This window comes from Scyliorhinus torazame, chromosome 7 (assembly GCF_047496885.1).
Source record: "Scyliorhinus torazame isolate Kashiwa2021f chromosome 7, sScyTor2.1, whole genome shotgun sequence".
Taxonomy (NCBI): domain Eukaryota; kingdom Metazoa; phylum Chordata; class Chondrichthyes; order Carcharhiniformes; family Scyliorhinidae; genus Scyliorhinus; species Scyliorhinus torazame.
In genome coordinates this window covers 247,000,263-247,017,519 of record NC_092713.1, presented here as the reverse complement: position 1 = coordinate 247,017,519, position 17,257 = coordinate 247,000,263, and the positions used below count along the sequence as shown (strand labels likewise).

Here is a 17,257-nt window from a genome sequence, read left to right as displayed (position 1 = left end):
CAAACACAATATATACTATGAGTTGAACTACACCTATCAGCTACAAAAACCTATATTTAACTTCAGGGCGACCGGTACTGAGCAAATGGATAAGGCCTTTATCTGGATTTCACTTGGCTGGTTCAAAGTAAGTGGCTCTGACTCTGCTGGGCTCATCCAGGTAGCGATCGTTGGTCTTGAACCTGGTTGGCTGTTCCTGCTGCAATTGGGTTGGCACAGGCCGGATCCAAAAGATACAGAACACATGGCTGTGTCCTCTTTTATCTCTCTGGGATTTCGTGCTCTTTGGGGCGGTACTTAACCTTGGACCCAATAGTTCGACAGGGCTCTGATCACTGTCTTCGATTTCGGCCAATAAAGGGGCAGTAGTGATGCAAACACTTCACTAGCCCTACCTACCAGCTTTGTTTGAATCAGTAATACCCACATGTCCTGTGGCCAATTCATTTGTTTAGCTACCTTCTCAAATGAAATGAAAAAGGCTTCCACTTCCTTCTCGTCAAACCTTGGCAATGCTTGGACATATTTAAATAGATTCCCACCAAGCCTTCGACTTTGATGCTCTTTCTCACTATCCTCATCACTATCATCCAACTGTACGATTCCTCAGAATGTACCTTTTTCTTTACATTCGCCAATTTTAACTGACTGTCATGTTTCATGGCCATTTTCTGAAGTTCAAACTCTCTCTTTATCTTTTTCCCTGATCTGTATCTCACTTTCTCTTTCTTTTTGTTCTGCTAGGGCTATTCTTTCTGTTTTCCTTTCTTGTCTCTCTTTTTCTCTCTCTCTCTTTCTCTTTCTTTTTCCTCTCTTTCTCTTTCTCTCTCTCTTTCTTTTTCCTCTCTCTTTCGTATTCAAGCTGCTTTAATTCTTTCTCGTGTTCCATTTGTTTAATTTGCAACTGAATTTTTGCTATTTCCAATGAATCAAACTGTACCTCAGGCAACATTAAATGCTTAGCCACTGCCATATTGACCTCATCTTTTCACAATTTGTCAGGTAATGTTAACTGCAATGTTTTACCCAAATCAAACGGTCTGTTTTTAGCCTCTGTCTGTAAGGTACTGCGTGTGACCACCTCCACACCCAAAAACCTCTGAGACTCTGAAAGAGCCATTGTCCACAACACACTCCCTACCTAAACTGAAATACCACCCGGGAAAAGCACCCAAAATATGCTCACCCCTTACTGTCTTTAAATTCATAAGCCAATCCAATGGACAGACTTTTATCCCCCTTGAGCCCCCAATTTGTTATGGCCCAGGGTTTAGAGAACCCCAAAGTGTATCATGGAGTTCACCTGACCCACAACTTTTAATAGATTGTGGTATGGGGAGCACACGGCCCATTCTACAGGTGTGGTACAGCAGAAATGGAAAAGTATTTTTTAAAGCAAAACAATGTTTATTCTATGAACTCAAGTTAACCTTTTTAAAACATATAGTGAACATCTTAGCAACCATTAATTCAAATACAACCCCCAAAGAATACAACACTAAGTAATCCTTTAAGCTTTCCTTTTAACATCCATAAGACTTAAAACACTTTTTACCAGAAGAACATCAGGTTAAAGTCACTCCTGTTATTAGTTTTAAATCACCAGGATCGATTTACAGTCTTTAGATTACAGAGAGAGACTCTAATACACCTTCTGGCTGTGACTGCAGCTATCCAGCTCTGAAAACGAAACTAAAACACACTCTGCTGCAAACAGCCTAAAACAAAAGTAAAAAGATGACAGACAGCCCAGCTCCACCCACTCTCTGACATCACTGCAGTAGTAATCACCCATTTCGAAAAGGTACTCTCACTGCAGATATTTATATACACACCCATTTATAAACACCCATTTCTTAAAGATACTCTCACATGACACATTGCATTATGTTAAACGTGTTCAATGCATTTTGGTACAGAACAAAACAACATAGAACACAAAAATTGTTTAGCAGTCAGATAGAAAATGATTTTTGAATTAGTTAAAATTTAAATTCAGGTGCATTAAATCAACATTACACTTGGAGAGAGAGTGAAAGTGTGTGTGCATGTGGTGGGGGGTGAGGAGGCATTGGGGAGCTGGGAAAGCCAGTCCAACAGGTAGATTATTTTCTGGTTCCAAACTTTCTTCTGAAAATAGCCAATTCCATGTGCATTAGATGAACAATGTAATCACGCATAAGCAGCTGGAGTTTATTTTGTTTTGATGTTAACATTGTACTGAGGGAGGCAGTGAATTTGAGTTCAACCCTTTGAGAAACATTTTTCACAAATAGTAGAAATTAACAAAATTGAAATCTACTTTGTTTATTCCTAATTTGAGTCATTTGTGCATCACTGTGCTGTACTGTGGTATGACATACTCAGCTGCAATTTCTTTGACATAACTCATAGTTGTATTATCAGATGGAGCTGCTAATCAATAACACCACACCTTCCCAGTGAGTAGAGAGAGAAAAAGATGGCAGATGAGGCAACATAAATGGCCTTCAGTACAACCAGTATTTGGTTGCATAACAGCATTAATAGAGACCTTCTAACAGTTTACATATTCCGTATGTTGGGATAAAGTGCATGGCTTACATTTCTGTATATTTTGTGCATGACACCGAATTTACGAAACAAAGAGAAAATACATTTTCAGAATTGCATGACAGAAGTTCAGATTTGGGTTCACTAGGTTCCAGTGGCCTGTCCCTTACATTTCATTGTATCTGAGTTATATAATAAATAATTAAACGACTACATGACAAACATATTTTGCAAAACCTGCAGCGATAGTTTACTTCAGTCTAGCTACCACTTTTAGAATTCTAACATATGAATATATTCAGTTAAAGCCAAAAACCAACTCTGAAATGCTAATATGTTGTCATGACAAATCATTTGGGGATTTTTTATAGCGTTTTGTAATCCACACATTGTTGAAATCATTGGTTATTTTACAATAGTTTTATTAAAGTTAAATCAGTGGTAAATATACTGCAGTACACAAGATATTGCCACTTGTTGGGGACAAAACAATGATCCATAAATCATAGAATCATAGAATCTCTACAGTGCAGAAGCAGACCATTCAGCCCATCGAGTCTGCACCAACCCTTGGAAAGAGCACCCTACTTAGACCCATGCCCCAACCTTATTCCTGTAACCCCACCTAACCTTTTCGGCACAATTTTTAGCATGGCCAGTCTACCTAACCTGCACTTCTTTGGACTGTGGGAGGAAATCGGAGCACCAGGAGGAATCCCACGCAGACACGGGGAGAAAGTGCAAACTTCACAGTCATCCGAGGCCGGAAATGTACCCAGTCTCAGGTGTTGTGAGGCAGCAGTGATAACCACTGTGCCGCCCACAGTAATATAAGATATTAAATCCAATAGGGAATACGAGAGAAGCCACTTTTCCCAGAGTGTTGTTAGAATGCAGAACTCGCTACTCAATGACTATTTGAGGTGAATAACATGGGTAGAATTAAGTGGATATTGTATCAACACAAGAGATAGTAAGGAATAGAAGATTATCTTGAATTGTTAGATGAAGAGGGTTAGGAAGAGGTTTGCGTGGAGCATAAATGCCAGCGAGGACCAGTTGGCCTGAATGGCCTGTTTCAGTGCTGTACATTTTATACTCTGGTTAACTAATTTCATTTATGGAAAAAACACAAATAGTTACGACTTAAAATATGTGCATATTTAGAATATGGAACACGCTATATTGTTTGTTTAAGAATTGAAAACAACAGTGCAACAGGCTTTTTATAATTTTCATAATTTTATAATTTTCACAAATTAGTTTTCATATTGGCTACTACCCAGATGCTGAATCAAAATGTTACTTGTTGTAAATGTATTAGCTTTTCATAATATCCGTAAACTATATATAACTTTATTGTACAACACCCTTAAAATTGTAAATTTAGTGATCTATTTAATGATGTGTAGCAGAGCTTCCCTCAACTATTTTCCAATATGACACCATTTTAAAATTAACCTGACCCCAGATGCCAATAAAAGCAGCAAATATAGCAGCATTCACTATATGATTGTTAAAGTTTGCATATTATAGATAGATGTGTAATAGATCATTGCTGAAATTCTGAGGCAATTGCGATTCATTTTTCCCCCTGGCAGCGCACCATCACCTGCGGGTTTCCCGGCGGAGTGGGGTGACTTGAATAGGAAATATCATTGACTAGCAGCGGGAGTGTACAATCCCGCCACCAGCGAACGACATACCCCCGAGAAACATGCAGCCGGGGGACCGGAGAATCCAGCCCTATATAAATATGCATTTTCAAAGTACTGTGTAAAAATTTCTTTTTTTAATGCATATTTCAGCCCAATCCTCCATATTTTCTGGAGAGAAGACTTCGTGAACCCCCTCTCTGTTCTGCTCCTCGCAACATACATACAAGTTGCACATGCATGTGTACGCACACACATACTCACTCCTCCCCCAATCCCACACAAATCAGCTCCTGATCCCTCCCTCCATCCCGTACACTGTAATGAGCTGCTCTCCCCCACGCAACACACAGGTCAGCCAGCCAATGGCAACCAATGGGACATGAAAGCCTGAGCCCCAGTCCATGCCCCTGTGCATCTGATTCTTCATCTCCATGCCTATGTTTGCCGACCAGCTATTGCCTGTTAAGAATTTCATAGTTTCCTAACATATTTATAATTAATTCTTACTACTCATAACTTTACTCAAGTGGAGTATGGAGGAGTGAAGTAATTCTGGAAAGATCACTGTGTAATTGGTGCTCCCCCCTCCCTTTCAAACTGGATTGTGTAATAATTAGAAAGGTTACTCCCCCTACCAACAAACATCACAACCCCCTCCACCACACCCTTCCCTGGCACCCTTCCCTGACCACCCACATACTCATCAATGTAAGAAATAACACTTCCAAATTCTAGTTAATTTGTTCACATCAGTCGATTTGTTCAAACACCTTCTTACACCGCTACACCAAACACCGCTTAATGTACAGCAGTTCCAATATGGGTCAAAGTATTCTTGAGTTAGTGAGTCCCCTGCATATGTTATTTTTAAATGGTCATGAGAGGAAGGAAAAAAATCCCGGGGACCAGTCCGCTAGTGCCGAGATAGGATCCAGTAGAAAGATTTAATGGGAGGAAGGATAAAGTGGGGAGGAAAAGAATCAATGGCTCGTGCATCAAGTTTGTTGTTCATAATGTTGGCCCCAGGTGGGACTATCTCACTGACTTGGAGAGTGAGAAGGAAGCAGGGCAGTGGCAGGACACTGCCATGGCCTCGGTGTGGGGCACAGTCCCGGAGGAGGGGAGCTCGCAACCCCATTTGTTTACTCTCCAACCCCATTTGGGGGTCGCAACCCACAGTGTGAGAACTACTGATGTATAACTGTTCTTGTGGAGTGCTTGCTCAGAAGTAAATAATACCTAAAGTCTTTTGCCATCTTTTTTCTTCCCTTCCTCTATTACAGCTGTTCCTTTTCCATTAAGCCATCGACTGACCATGAAGGAAGTATTCGATTGTGATGGCAAGCCACGGGTTGACATTTTGAAGGCTCATCTCACGAAGGAGGGACGCGTAGAGGAAATTGTCGCACTTCGAATTGTGAATGAAGGCGCTTCAATTCTTCGCCAAGAGAAAACAATGTTGGATATAGAAGCTCCTGTGACAGGTAGAATTGCACAGATTCATAAATATTTTAAGTCTTGAAACAGCTTTACTACCAAATAAAATTGCAGATTTTAAATGTGAATTTTAAGTTTAGCGATGAACTGTGACTACACAATGCTAAGTGTACTATACAATCCATTTTAGAAATTAACAGAAGACATGCACTCTGTTCTCAAAATGTCCTTAAAAGTTTCAAGAAGACCATTTACCTCAGAAGAGTGGAGCCCAAATCGTGTTCAAGAAGAAATGTTATGAGTCATATCATGCGACAAGTAACATACATCTTTGCCAATGCAGGGGTTTGCAAGAAAACTACAATTACTACAGAAAAAATATCTGTAACTATGATATTCAACTTGAATTGAATAATGAAATGTATTGTGATATGAAAGTGTTGGCCTAATGATGGGGCTTGTGATTCCATTTGTTCATTGTATCTAATCAAAAGATCTAGGTCGGGATTCTCCGAGCTTCCGCGCCGAGAATGGGGCCTCAGACCTGCGATTGGGTCCAATGCCGGGACGTGATTCTCCGGCGACCGGAGAATCGGCACCAATCACGGGCGCACGGTCGACACGGCGCCGGTCGGGGGCCGTTAAAAGAAGCCCCCACGGCGATTCTCCGCGGTCGACCGGCCGAGTTCCCGTCGGCGTGGTTCACGTATAGTTCCACCTGGCAGAAGCACGGAGTCGCAGCTGCAGTGGCCCTCCTGGTGGGGGCATCAGTTTCTGGGGGGGGCCTCCATGATGGCCAGGCCTGCGATCGGGGGCCACTGATCAGCGGGCATCCGTGATCTGGGGGGGATCTGGGGGGACCTATCTTCTTCCGCGCCGGCCCGCTGTGTGGCTCCGCCATGTTGCACGGCACCAGTGCGAAAGCGGCCGCTGCACGCATGCGCGGACCTGTGGCCAGCAGCTTCACGCATGCGTGGACCCGCAGCAGGCCACTGCGCTCATGCGTGGACCCGCGTCCGGCACTGCAGGGCCGCGTATGGCAGCTGGAGCAGCGCAGAGCACTCCGGCGCCATGCTGGCTCCCTGTGGGCCACTGAATCGCTGGGCCAAGAGGCCCGTTGACGCCGACATCAACATTTAGCCGCATGTTTGGAGAATCCCGGCCCTAATCTTGAATACTCTCAAATGCCTCGCAATCTATTTATCAACTTTTTAAACTTTCATATGGTTCTCAAATCGGATTTTTATGTTTATGTCAGAGAACAGTGTTCTTAACGTGTTGGAAATGTAAACCACCAAGTGTGTCCAGCTGGAGCAACTAATGCGGCTCTGCCTCATTGAGAAGGATTTCAGTGGTGAAATAATCATCAGAAAATGTATTTCTTTTTGTGATGATTATTTAGGGATAACTATTAGCCAAAATGCAGGGAAAAATGCCTTTGCTGATCTTCGAATGTGTCAAGAAATCTTTTGCATTCACCTAAAAGTGCAGACAGGGCCTGGGTTTAACTCTTTATTCAATTGACCGAAATCACCAGAGAAGGAAAGAATACCTTGGTTAGGGAGTTAAAATCTCAACAAATCACATCTAGTAATGATGTGATCAGAGAAATCTCCCTCAAGCTAAGAGAAAGTACTATCAATCGCAGCAATGACAGTGGAGGGAATTTTAACCTGCTTGTGCGGTGGGTGGGCTACGAGGGTGCAGTGGTGGATGTTGGTTGGTGCTTGGGGGTGAGGGAGGTAAAGAGGTAAAATACTGGCAAATCGAAAACTCAGCAGAAACCTGAGGGCTTTCACATTGAACTGCTGCGTTTTCTAGCTATGTGGAAAGCCCGTGGAAGCCGCCAGTCTGAGATTTATATATTCCATTAACAAATTGGCTGCAGCTTTAACCCTGCATTCTGGCTTTAACTGGCAGCACAAGAACTTCCCGGGCTATCTGAAACTCAGCAAGTTCCACAAGACAAGAGCACAGCAGTAATTAACGGGTCTAAGTAATTGACAAGCTGGAAAGCTATTAAATACAAAGCTATATCAGCCGCTACTTTTTTTAAACCAAAGACTTTTCCTCTGAGGCCTTTTCTTTCAATGCTTTCGTTGTGACTTCCAACACTTTGGAGACTGTTTCATAGAATCATAGAATTTACAGTGCAGAAGGAGGCCATTCGGCCCATCGAGTCTGCACCACCCTTTACAAAGAGCACCCTACTGAAGCCCACGTATCTACCCTATCCCCGTAACCCAGTAACCCCCCACTTAACATTTTTTGGACACAAAGGCAATTTTAGCATAGCCAATCCACCTAACCCGCACATCTTTGGACTGTGGGAGGAAACGGGATCACCCGGAGGAAACCCATGCAGACATGGGGAGAAGCTTCCTATCTTGAGCTGTGGTGGTAATGTCTTTGATCTGCAATTCTCAGTTGTTCAGCCTACTCAGAAGCTTGGGATCAGCCTCCAGCAACATTACCAGCAGAAGGTCGAGTAGGTGCAGCAGCTGTTTTCACCTCCGCCTTGCAGGACAAACGTAATAAATACACAGCTCCAGCGCACAGCAGGGGTACCCCCATCACAGATATACAGGAGAGAGGATCAGCTTTCCAAACATGTCTGAGCACCAATACCTCAGAAGGTTCAGACATTTGTTGACAACATCTGCAGCCTTCTGGAACACAAACTCCTTCCAAGTCAGTCAGACGGGCATGGATTGCCAGTGGCTGCCTAGGTCATCACAATTCTGCATTTCTTCATCTCTGGCTCATTCCATTGTCCTGCTGGTGACATCTGTAGGATTCCACAATCTGATGCACACAAGTGCATTTCGCAGGTAACCAACACTTATGTCAAAACAGAAAGTAAAGTTTCACTCTAATACAGACTGTCTACCCTACAAATATGATTAATCAATGCATGGGTTTTGTTTAAAGATAAAGGGTGTGATCCAATGGCTGCGTTACGCCGGAAAGGGGGCATGGTACAACCAGTAGATGCCGGGAGATCCCTATTCCAGGATGTACCCAGCTTGCCACGCTTTGTGAGATCTAACATGATCTTGCGAGATGTCACGATCTGAATCCTGCCCATGCTTGTCAGAGTTGCCAATAACATCCATTTTGCTACCGATGAGGTCAGTTGGAATGAGAGAGCTCTCAGACTTGCTGCTCTGGATTGATTCTCACAGGTACATGGAGTCATGGATTGCACCCATCCAGCCATCTAGGTCCCCTCAGACTATCCAGGAATATTCATCAATTGAATTGTATTAATCTCCATTAATCTTCAGTAATGTTATATAACCACTGGAAGATATTTGTACATATCTGAGAAAAATAACCAGGAATCTCCCTTCGTTCTGCGTCAATCAGGTCTACTACAGTTCTGCACACTTCCAAGTAAAGTTAGGGCTGGCTCCTTGGAAGCAAAGGTTACAGTTTTAAGGACATGACTGATGATGCATGTGAGAAGCCCTACTACTTTTGCACAGGAAACAAACAACTGGAGCCACATGAGCAGAAGAGTGATCATCGAGTAAGCCTTTGGGTAGATGATAATGCGATTCAGGTGCTTGGACAAATCAGGAACAGCCTTCAGTATGCACCAGCAAAAGTCTCCAGAGTGAGAGCTGTGGTGGTAATGTAATTGGACCAAACTAGGCTCTGGGGAAATGGGTTCAAATTCTACCACAGCAGCTGGTGGAATTTAAATTAAATTAATAAATCTTTAATTAAAAGGTAGTCTCATTTGTGGGATTTTAGGGTTTTGAGGTATAAAAACCCCTCAATTAAAATCTCTAAGTTCGGAATTATTAACTTCTAATGCTAGGGTCCTCAGTTGTGCCTGACCTAACAAGGTATGAATAAGTAGTATTTATGAATCAAGTAGAATTTATGAAGCAGGATACATATACTTAACCAAAAACAGTGAAGACAATGTTTAAGTCACTCATCCCTCAAGTTCCTCTGATTTGAGTGTTTCTAGCACTTAGTGATGATTTTCTCTTTTTTTGTCTCTGAACTGTGTCTCAGAAGAATCATAGAGCAAAAGCCATGTAGAACTGTGCCAACATAGACTCGGATTTGACAACTTTTATCCCCACTTATTATTCTGGATTCCCTTATTTAGAAATAGTCCAGATTCACCTCTTCCATTGGTTTAGGGTGCAGGCCATCTGGTTTCACCAGACTCATCCTATACTGAAAACAAATTTCCATTCCTGTTTCTGTGAGCTCCCGGAGTTTACATTGCATTATGAATGAATGACACATTTCCTTCAGATACAGAGCAGTTACATACTGTCACATCCTCTCCCAACATATTTTGACTCAAGTACTACAGATACTAACACCATTAAGAACAACTGTTGACAACACTTATGTCAAAACAGAAAGTAAAATTTCACTCTAATACAGATTGTCTACCCTACAAATATAATTAATCAATGCATGGGTTTTATTTAAAGATAAAGGCTGTGATCCAATGGCTGTGTTGCGCCCGAAAGGTGGCATGGTCCAACCAGTAGATGCCGGGAGATCCCTCTTCCAGGATGTATCCGGCTTGCCATGCTTTGCGAGATCTAACATGATCTCGCGAGATGTCACGATCTGAATCCTGCCCATTGTGGGCAGGATCACTATCTGGCAAATCTGCAAATTAGAGTGAGACAGCTAGTCTCACTCGAATATGCACTCGCCAAATCTACCAGCGTCCTGGGACCTAGTCTCTTCGCCTCAGAGACCTTGGGCCAGTGCTGTTCAGTGATGATACCCGCAATCGAGCACCAGGCAGAACGGCCCTTGTTGGGGTTTCCTAGGAGATTGGAGGCCCTGAGGTGCTTGCCCTCTAGGCAGGGTGCCACCCTGACACTGCTGGTGCCACCCAGGCACCTTGGCACTGCCATCCTGGTGCCACCATCTGAGTGCCAGCATGGCACTGCCAAGGTTCCCAGATGGCACTGCAAGCTGGCAGGGGCACTGGCAGGGTTTCAGACTGCCAGTGCCAAGGTGTCAGGGTGACATTCTTTCCGTGGCGTGATCAGTCCTGGTGGTATGCTATGTGCGTGAGGTGGGGTGCGGGGGTGCCCGCGGACTCCTTATAGGTAGGTTGGGGCTTTGGAAGGGTTCGGGGGTCATACCGGGAGTCAAGAGATCGGGACGCCAGTTAAAAGTGGCATCTCCATTTCTTCCTGCACTGAGGAGTTCTGGTGAGCGGAGCTTCTCAGTGCAGGAAACGGGACTAGGTGCGATCTTCGCGGGGCGTTTCCTGTGAGGCCCCGAATTGAAACAGAGATCCAATAGATAGAGTGGTGTTTCTCAGCGCTGCGGGAGACACCCGACTGAACGCGCTCATCACGGGACTTTGTTGCAACTTGGGTAGATTGCACCCACGGTGTCATCCCAAGTTCGACCTTCTTTCAGAGCTGATAAAAAGACTCTTAATTGGCAACAATACAATTAAGGTAACATGCAACTTAAAATCACATCCATTAAGCACAGTTTATCACAAATAACTACCTTCATGTTCTCTAACTAACAGAAATCCAAACTGAAGTATTTAAAAAGTGGTTAAAAATAAAATCCATAGATCATGGGCGCGATTCTCTGAAATGGAGACAAGAGTGCTTGGGCTGTCGTGAACGTCGTGGCGTTTGACAATGGCACAAAATGGGCGCGGGCACTACCGATTCTGGGCCCCCACAGAGGGCCAGAAGGGCGCTGGAGCGGTTCACGCCACTCCAGCCTCCCTTCCTGGCGCCAAATGGGCGCTGCTCCAACCTGTGCATGCGCAGTTGGGCCGCGCCAACCCGCGAATGCGCGGGCGACTTCCTCAGTGCCCCGGCCCCGACACAACATGGCGGGGAGATTCAGGAGCCGGCTGCGTAATAAAATAGGAGCCGGGGCTGGAGTGGCCGGCCCGCCGATCGGTGGGCCCCGATCGCGGGCCAGACCCCATTGGAGGCTCCCCCCGACCGTATGCGCAGAGTTCCCGCCGGCTGCGAGCAGGAGTGAACGGCGCCGGCAGGACTCTGCCGTTTCCACGCGGCCGCTCGGCCCATCAAGGCCGGAGAATCGGCGGCCCGCGGCCGGCGCTGCGCCAAACACGCCGGCGCAAATGACGCCGATTCTCCGCTCCTCGGAGAATCGCCTGCCGCCGTTGGACCGGTACTGCGGGGAAAAATGGCGCGAATGCCGATTCTCCCATACGGTGCGGCATGGGAGAATCCTGCCCATTATGTCAGATCAACAACGAACCCTAAAAATTAATAGTGGGTGTGATTTATCCACCGCATGCCTGGCATGCATCTGGGCATGTTGGTTAAGTAGCGGGAAATGCCAAAATCGAGGGTGCAGATCTGTTTGTTATCAGCAAGACGGCGCTTCAGGACTGGTGCGCGACATTGATCCAAATAGGCCACCTGGTGACACCGTTGCAGAAATTATTTTGTTGTTGGTGTGATGAGTGCTGTATGTAACTGGCACATCACCATGGGTTAAGCACATTGGATGTTCAACTGCACCTTGAGCGCCAGTGGAATATGTGGATGCCAGGATTTGGTTCCGGTGAGATTGGTAAGACCTGCACAGCTGTGGCTCATGGACGGAGAAGGTACTGATATGTGGAACAAGTCACACATTGATGGTTACACGTGCCATATCTCAGACGATACTTTTTGCATTGCATTTCAATCAAACTTTGAAGCCTGAACAGTTTTACTCAACTTGAGAAGCATCAGCAGCATAGAGGAGGCAGCAGCCAACAATCAAACACTCGAGCTGGGATTCAGCACTGGGGATATCCTCACGGCCAAAAGGTCTCCCTCATGTTTCAGGCAGAAGCCTGAGGTCTAGGAGCTCCTGCTGTGGACAGGGGTGAGTTTCAGAGTGAGGCTTCTCAGCACAACTGACTCGCTGGATGGCACTCTGAGAGAAGGTGGGACATGTAAGGGTGGCGGAGGCTTGGCGGATTTGAGGATCCTGGGGTGGAAGCCCGAACTGATTGTCAGTCTCTCCTTCTCCAATTCCTTACAGATGTAACAATATGGATGGTTGTGTCGGTCCCACAGAGCTTGCCCTCGCAGTGCTGGTGCCAGCCCAGGTGGTCAAATGCCAGAGAAGGCAGCAGTGTTGACGCAGGCTGGAGGCGGCACCCCATATGCAGGGGCCACCACACACTCTGAAGACCCGGCTGCACATCAGGCTGAGGTGCAAACCAGATTATGGCCCAAGGTGTACAGGTGTCATTGGTCTTTCGAGGAGATGATGGACAACATAGGCTACAACGGACTCCGTCTCAACAGAGTGCGGCACCTGTGCCACGTCCTCGTGGATATGGCGCCCCGTGGAAGAGGAGGTCACCTGCCGTAAAGGTCACCGTTGCCCTCCTCTTTTATGTAACGTGTTCATTACAGGCTTGAGCGGGGACTTGTGTGGCATTTCACAAGCTACAGCCCACAAGTGCATACGTGAGGTCATGGATTCCTCATGGCATCTGACTTTATTAACTTTGAGCTGGACCAGACCCATCAAAATGCCTGGGCTGCAGAATTCTCCGCCTCCAGCAGAGGGCAGTAGAGCGGAGCTGCTGATTGGCTGTTGCGGGGGAAATTTGCATACGTCCATGTGCTCACCCTAACTTGAAGGTGGTTTGTGGAGGAGCTGTTGTCAAGTGACACTTAAACCCAAAACACTTCTTCAGTGTTTCACTCCCTACCCCTCCTCTAACCAAAAAAACCCAACCGCTGTAAAGATCAAGAGGAAGGCTCGAGGGCAGGTAGAAATAGAAAGAAGTTGAACCGTGACGTCACAGCCTGCAGGTTAGGGATTGGCTGGTGACTGGTAAGTAGTTTTTCTTTTATTTTCCCTCAGGTGTTATTGTGCGGGGCGCAGAGGTTGTTGAGTGATAGCTTGCTGATAGGGGAGTGAATAACAGGTAAGCTCTTTTTCTTTTTTTATCTAGAGGAGCTGGCAGGGGAGGTAGTGCAATGTTCCTCCTGCAGAATGTTTGAGGTGAGGGATGCCATCAGTATCCCTGCTGATTTCACCTGTGGGAAGTGCACCCATCTCCAGCTCCTCAGAAACCGCGTTAGGGAACTGGAGCTGGAGCTGGATGAACTTCGGGTCACTCAGGAGGCAGAGGTGGTCATAGATAGAAGCTTCAGGGATGTAGATACTCTGAAGAATAAAGATAGATGGGTGACGGTGAGCGGGGCTGGGAGGAAGCAGTCAGTACAGGGATCGCCTGTGGTTGTTCCCCTTAGTAACAAGTATACCGCTTTGGATACTGTGGGGGGGGGGGACTTACCAGGGGTAAGCCATGGGGTACAGGTCTCTGGCACCCTGTTCGGGGCATAGATAGGAGATTCTGTGGGAATGAGACAGACTCGCGGTTGGTGTGTTGCCTCCCAGGTGCCAGGATGCGTGATGTCTCGGATCGTGTTTTCGGGATCCTTAAGGGGGAGGGGGAGCAGCCCCAAGTCGTGGTCCACATAGGTACCAACGACATAGGCAGGAAAAGGGATAGGGATGTAAGGCAGGAATTCGGGGAGCTAGGGTGGAAACTTAGATCTAGGACAAACAGAGTTATTATCTCTGGGTTGTTACCCGTGCCATGTGATAGCGAGACGAGGAATAGGGAGAGAGAGGAGCTGAACACGTGGCTACAAGGATGGATCAGGAGGGAGGGTTTCAGATTTCTGGATAATTGGGGCTCATTCTGGGGTCGGTGGGACCGCTACAAACCGGATGGTCTACACCGGGACCAGAGGGGTACCAATATCCTGGGGGGGAAATTTGCGAATGCTCTTCGGGAGGGTTTAAACTAGTTCAGCAGGGTCTTGGGAACCTGAATTGTAGTTCCGATATACAGGAAGTTGAGAGTAGTGAGGCCATGAGTAAGGTTTCAAAGTTGCAGGAGTGTACCGGCTGGCAGGAAGGTGGTTTAAAGTGTGTCTTCTCCAATGCCAGGAGCATCCGGAATAAGGTGGGTGAACTTGCGGCATGGGTTGGTACCTGGGACTTCGATGTTGTGGCCATTTCGGTGACATGGATAGAGCAGGGACAGGATTGGTTGTTGCAAGTGCCGGGGTTCAGATATTTCAGTAAGCTCAGAGAAGGTGGTAAAAGAGGGGGAGGGGTGGCATTGTTAGTCAAGGACAGTATTACGGTGGCAGAAAGGACCTTTGATGAGGACTCGTCTACTGAGGTAGTATGGGCTGAGGTTAGAAACAGGAAAGGAGAGGTCACCCTGTTAGGGGTTTTCTATAGGCCTCCGAAAAGTTCCAGAAATGTAGAGGAAAGGATTGCAAAGATGATTCTGGATCGGAGCAAAAGCAACAGGGTAGTTGTTATGGGGACTTTAACTTTCCAAATATTGACTGGAAACGCTATAGTTTGAGTACTTTAGATGGGTCCGTTTTTGTCCAATGTGTGCAGGAGGGCTTCCTGACACAGTATGTAGATAGGCCAACGACAGGTGAGGCCATATTGGATTTGGTACTGGGTATTGAACCAGGACAGGTGTTAGATTTGGAGGTAGGTGAGCACTTTGGTGATAGTGACCACAATTCGATTACGTTTACTTTAGTGATGGAAAGGGATAGGTATATACCGCAGGGCAAGAGTTGTATCTGGGGGAAAGGCAATTATGATGCGATGAGGCATGACTAAGGATGCATCGGATGGAGAGGAAAACTGCAGGGGATGGGCACAATGGAAATGTGGTCGAGCAAGGGAACCGTGGTTTACTAAAGCAGTCGAAACACTTGTCAAGAGGAAGAATGAGGCTTATGTAAAGATGAGGCATGAAGGTTCAGTTAGGGCGCTCGAGAGTTACAAGTTAGCTAGGAAGGACCTAAAGAGAGAGCTAAGAAAAGCCAGGAGGGGACATGAGAAGTCCATTTACTCACCCATTCTTCTACGCCCTCCTCCAGGTCATTTATAAAAATGACAAACAGCATGGGCCCCAAAACAGATCCTTGTGGTACACCACTAGTAACTGGACTCCAGTCTGAACATTTTCCAAGAACCACCACCCTTTGTCTTCTTCCAGCTAGCCAATTTCTGATCCAAACTGTTAAATCACCCTGAATCCCATGCCTCCGTATTTTCTGCAGTAGCCTACCGTGGGGAACCTTATAAAACGCCTTACTGAAATCCATAGACACCACATCAACTGCTTTACTCTCACCCACCTGTTTGGTCACCTTCTCAAAGAACTCAATAAGGTTCTTTGTATCAAGGATCAAAGATAACCCTAAAGCTTTCTATAGATATGTCAGGAATAAACGAATGACTAGGGTAAGAGTAGGACCAGTCAAGGACAGTAGTGGGAAGTTGTGCTTGGAGTCCGAGGAGATAGGAGAGGTGCTAAATGAATATTTTTCATCAGGATTCATACAGGCAAAAGACAATGTTGTCGAGGAGAATACTGTGATTCAGGCTACTAGACTAGAAGGGCTTGAGGTTCATAAGGAGGAGGTGTTAGCAATTCTGGAAAGTGTGAAAATAGATAAGTCCCCTGGGCCGGATGGGATTTATCCTAGGATTCTCTGGGAAGCTAGGGAGGAGATTGCTGAGCCTTTGGCTTTGATCTTTAAGTCATCTTTGTCTACAGGAATAGTGCCAGAAGACTGGAGGATAGCAAATGTTGTCCCCTTGTTCAAGAAGGGGAGTAGAGACAACCTCCCCGGTAACTATAGACCAGCGAGCCTTACTTCTGTTGTGGTAAAAATCTTGGAAAGGTTTATAAGAGATAGGATGTATAATCATCTGGAAAGGAATAATTTGATTAGAGATAGTCAACACGGTTTTGTGAAGGGTAGGTCGTGCCTCACAAACCTTATTGAGTTCTTTGAGAAGGTGACCAAACAGGTGGGTGAGAGTAAAGCAGTTGATGTGGTGTCTATGGATTTCAGTAAGGCGTTTGATAAGGTTCCCCACGGTAGGCTACTGCAGAAAATACGGAGGCATGGGATTCGGGGTGATTTAACAGTTTGGATCAGAAATTGGCTAGCTGGAAGAAGACAAAGGGTGGTGGTTCTTGGAAAATGTTCAGACTGGAGTCCAGTTACTAGTGGTGTACCACAAGGATCTGTTTTGGGGCCCATGCTGTTTGTCATTTTTATAAATGACCTGGAGGAGGGCGTAGAAGGATGGGTGAGTAAATTTGCAGATGACACTAAAGTCAGTGGAGTTGTGGACAGTGCGGAAGGATGTTACAAGTTACAGAGGGACATAGATAAGCTGCAGCGCTGGGCTGAGAGGTGGCAAATGGAGTTTAATGCAGAAAAGTGTGAGGTGATTCATTTTGGAAGGAATAACAGGAAGACAGAGTACTGGGCTAATGGTAAGATTCTTGGCAGTGTAGATGAGCAGAGTGACCTCGGTGTCCATGTACATAGATCCCTGAAAGTTGCCACCCAGGTTGAGAGGGTTGTTAAGAAGGCATACGGTGTGTTCGCTTTTATTGGTAGAGGGATTGAGTTTCGGAGCCATGAGGTCATGTTGCAGCTGTACAAAACTCTGGTGCGGCCGCATTTGGAGTATTGCGTGCAATTCTGGTCGCCGCATTATAGGAAGGATGTGGAAGCATTGGAAAGGTTGCAGAGGAGATTTACCAGAATGTTGCCTGG

General features: G+C 45.8%; 1 protein-coding gene across 5 annotated transcripts in view; it reads left to right on the top strand.

Annotated features, from left to right (window-relative positions):
* The window catches only part of LOC140426929 (protein phosphatase 3 catalytic subunit alpha-like), a 603,583-nt gene that overhangs the window by 297,714 nt on the left and 288,612 nt on the right, over positions 1-17,257 (top strand). For all 5 annotated transcript variants that reach the window (XM_072512224.1, XM_072512223.1, XM_072512226.1 and 2 more), the window contains one exon: positions 5,474-5,674. In XM_072512224.1, coding sequence (XP_072368325.1) covers positions 5,474-5,674 — 201 coding nt within the window. The remainder of the gene's footprint in view (positions 1-5,473; positions 5,675-17,257) is intronic.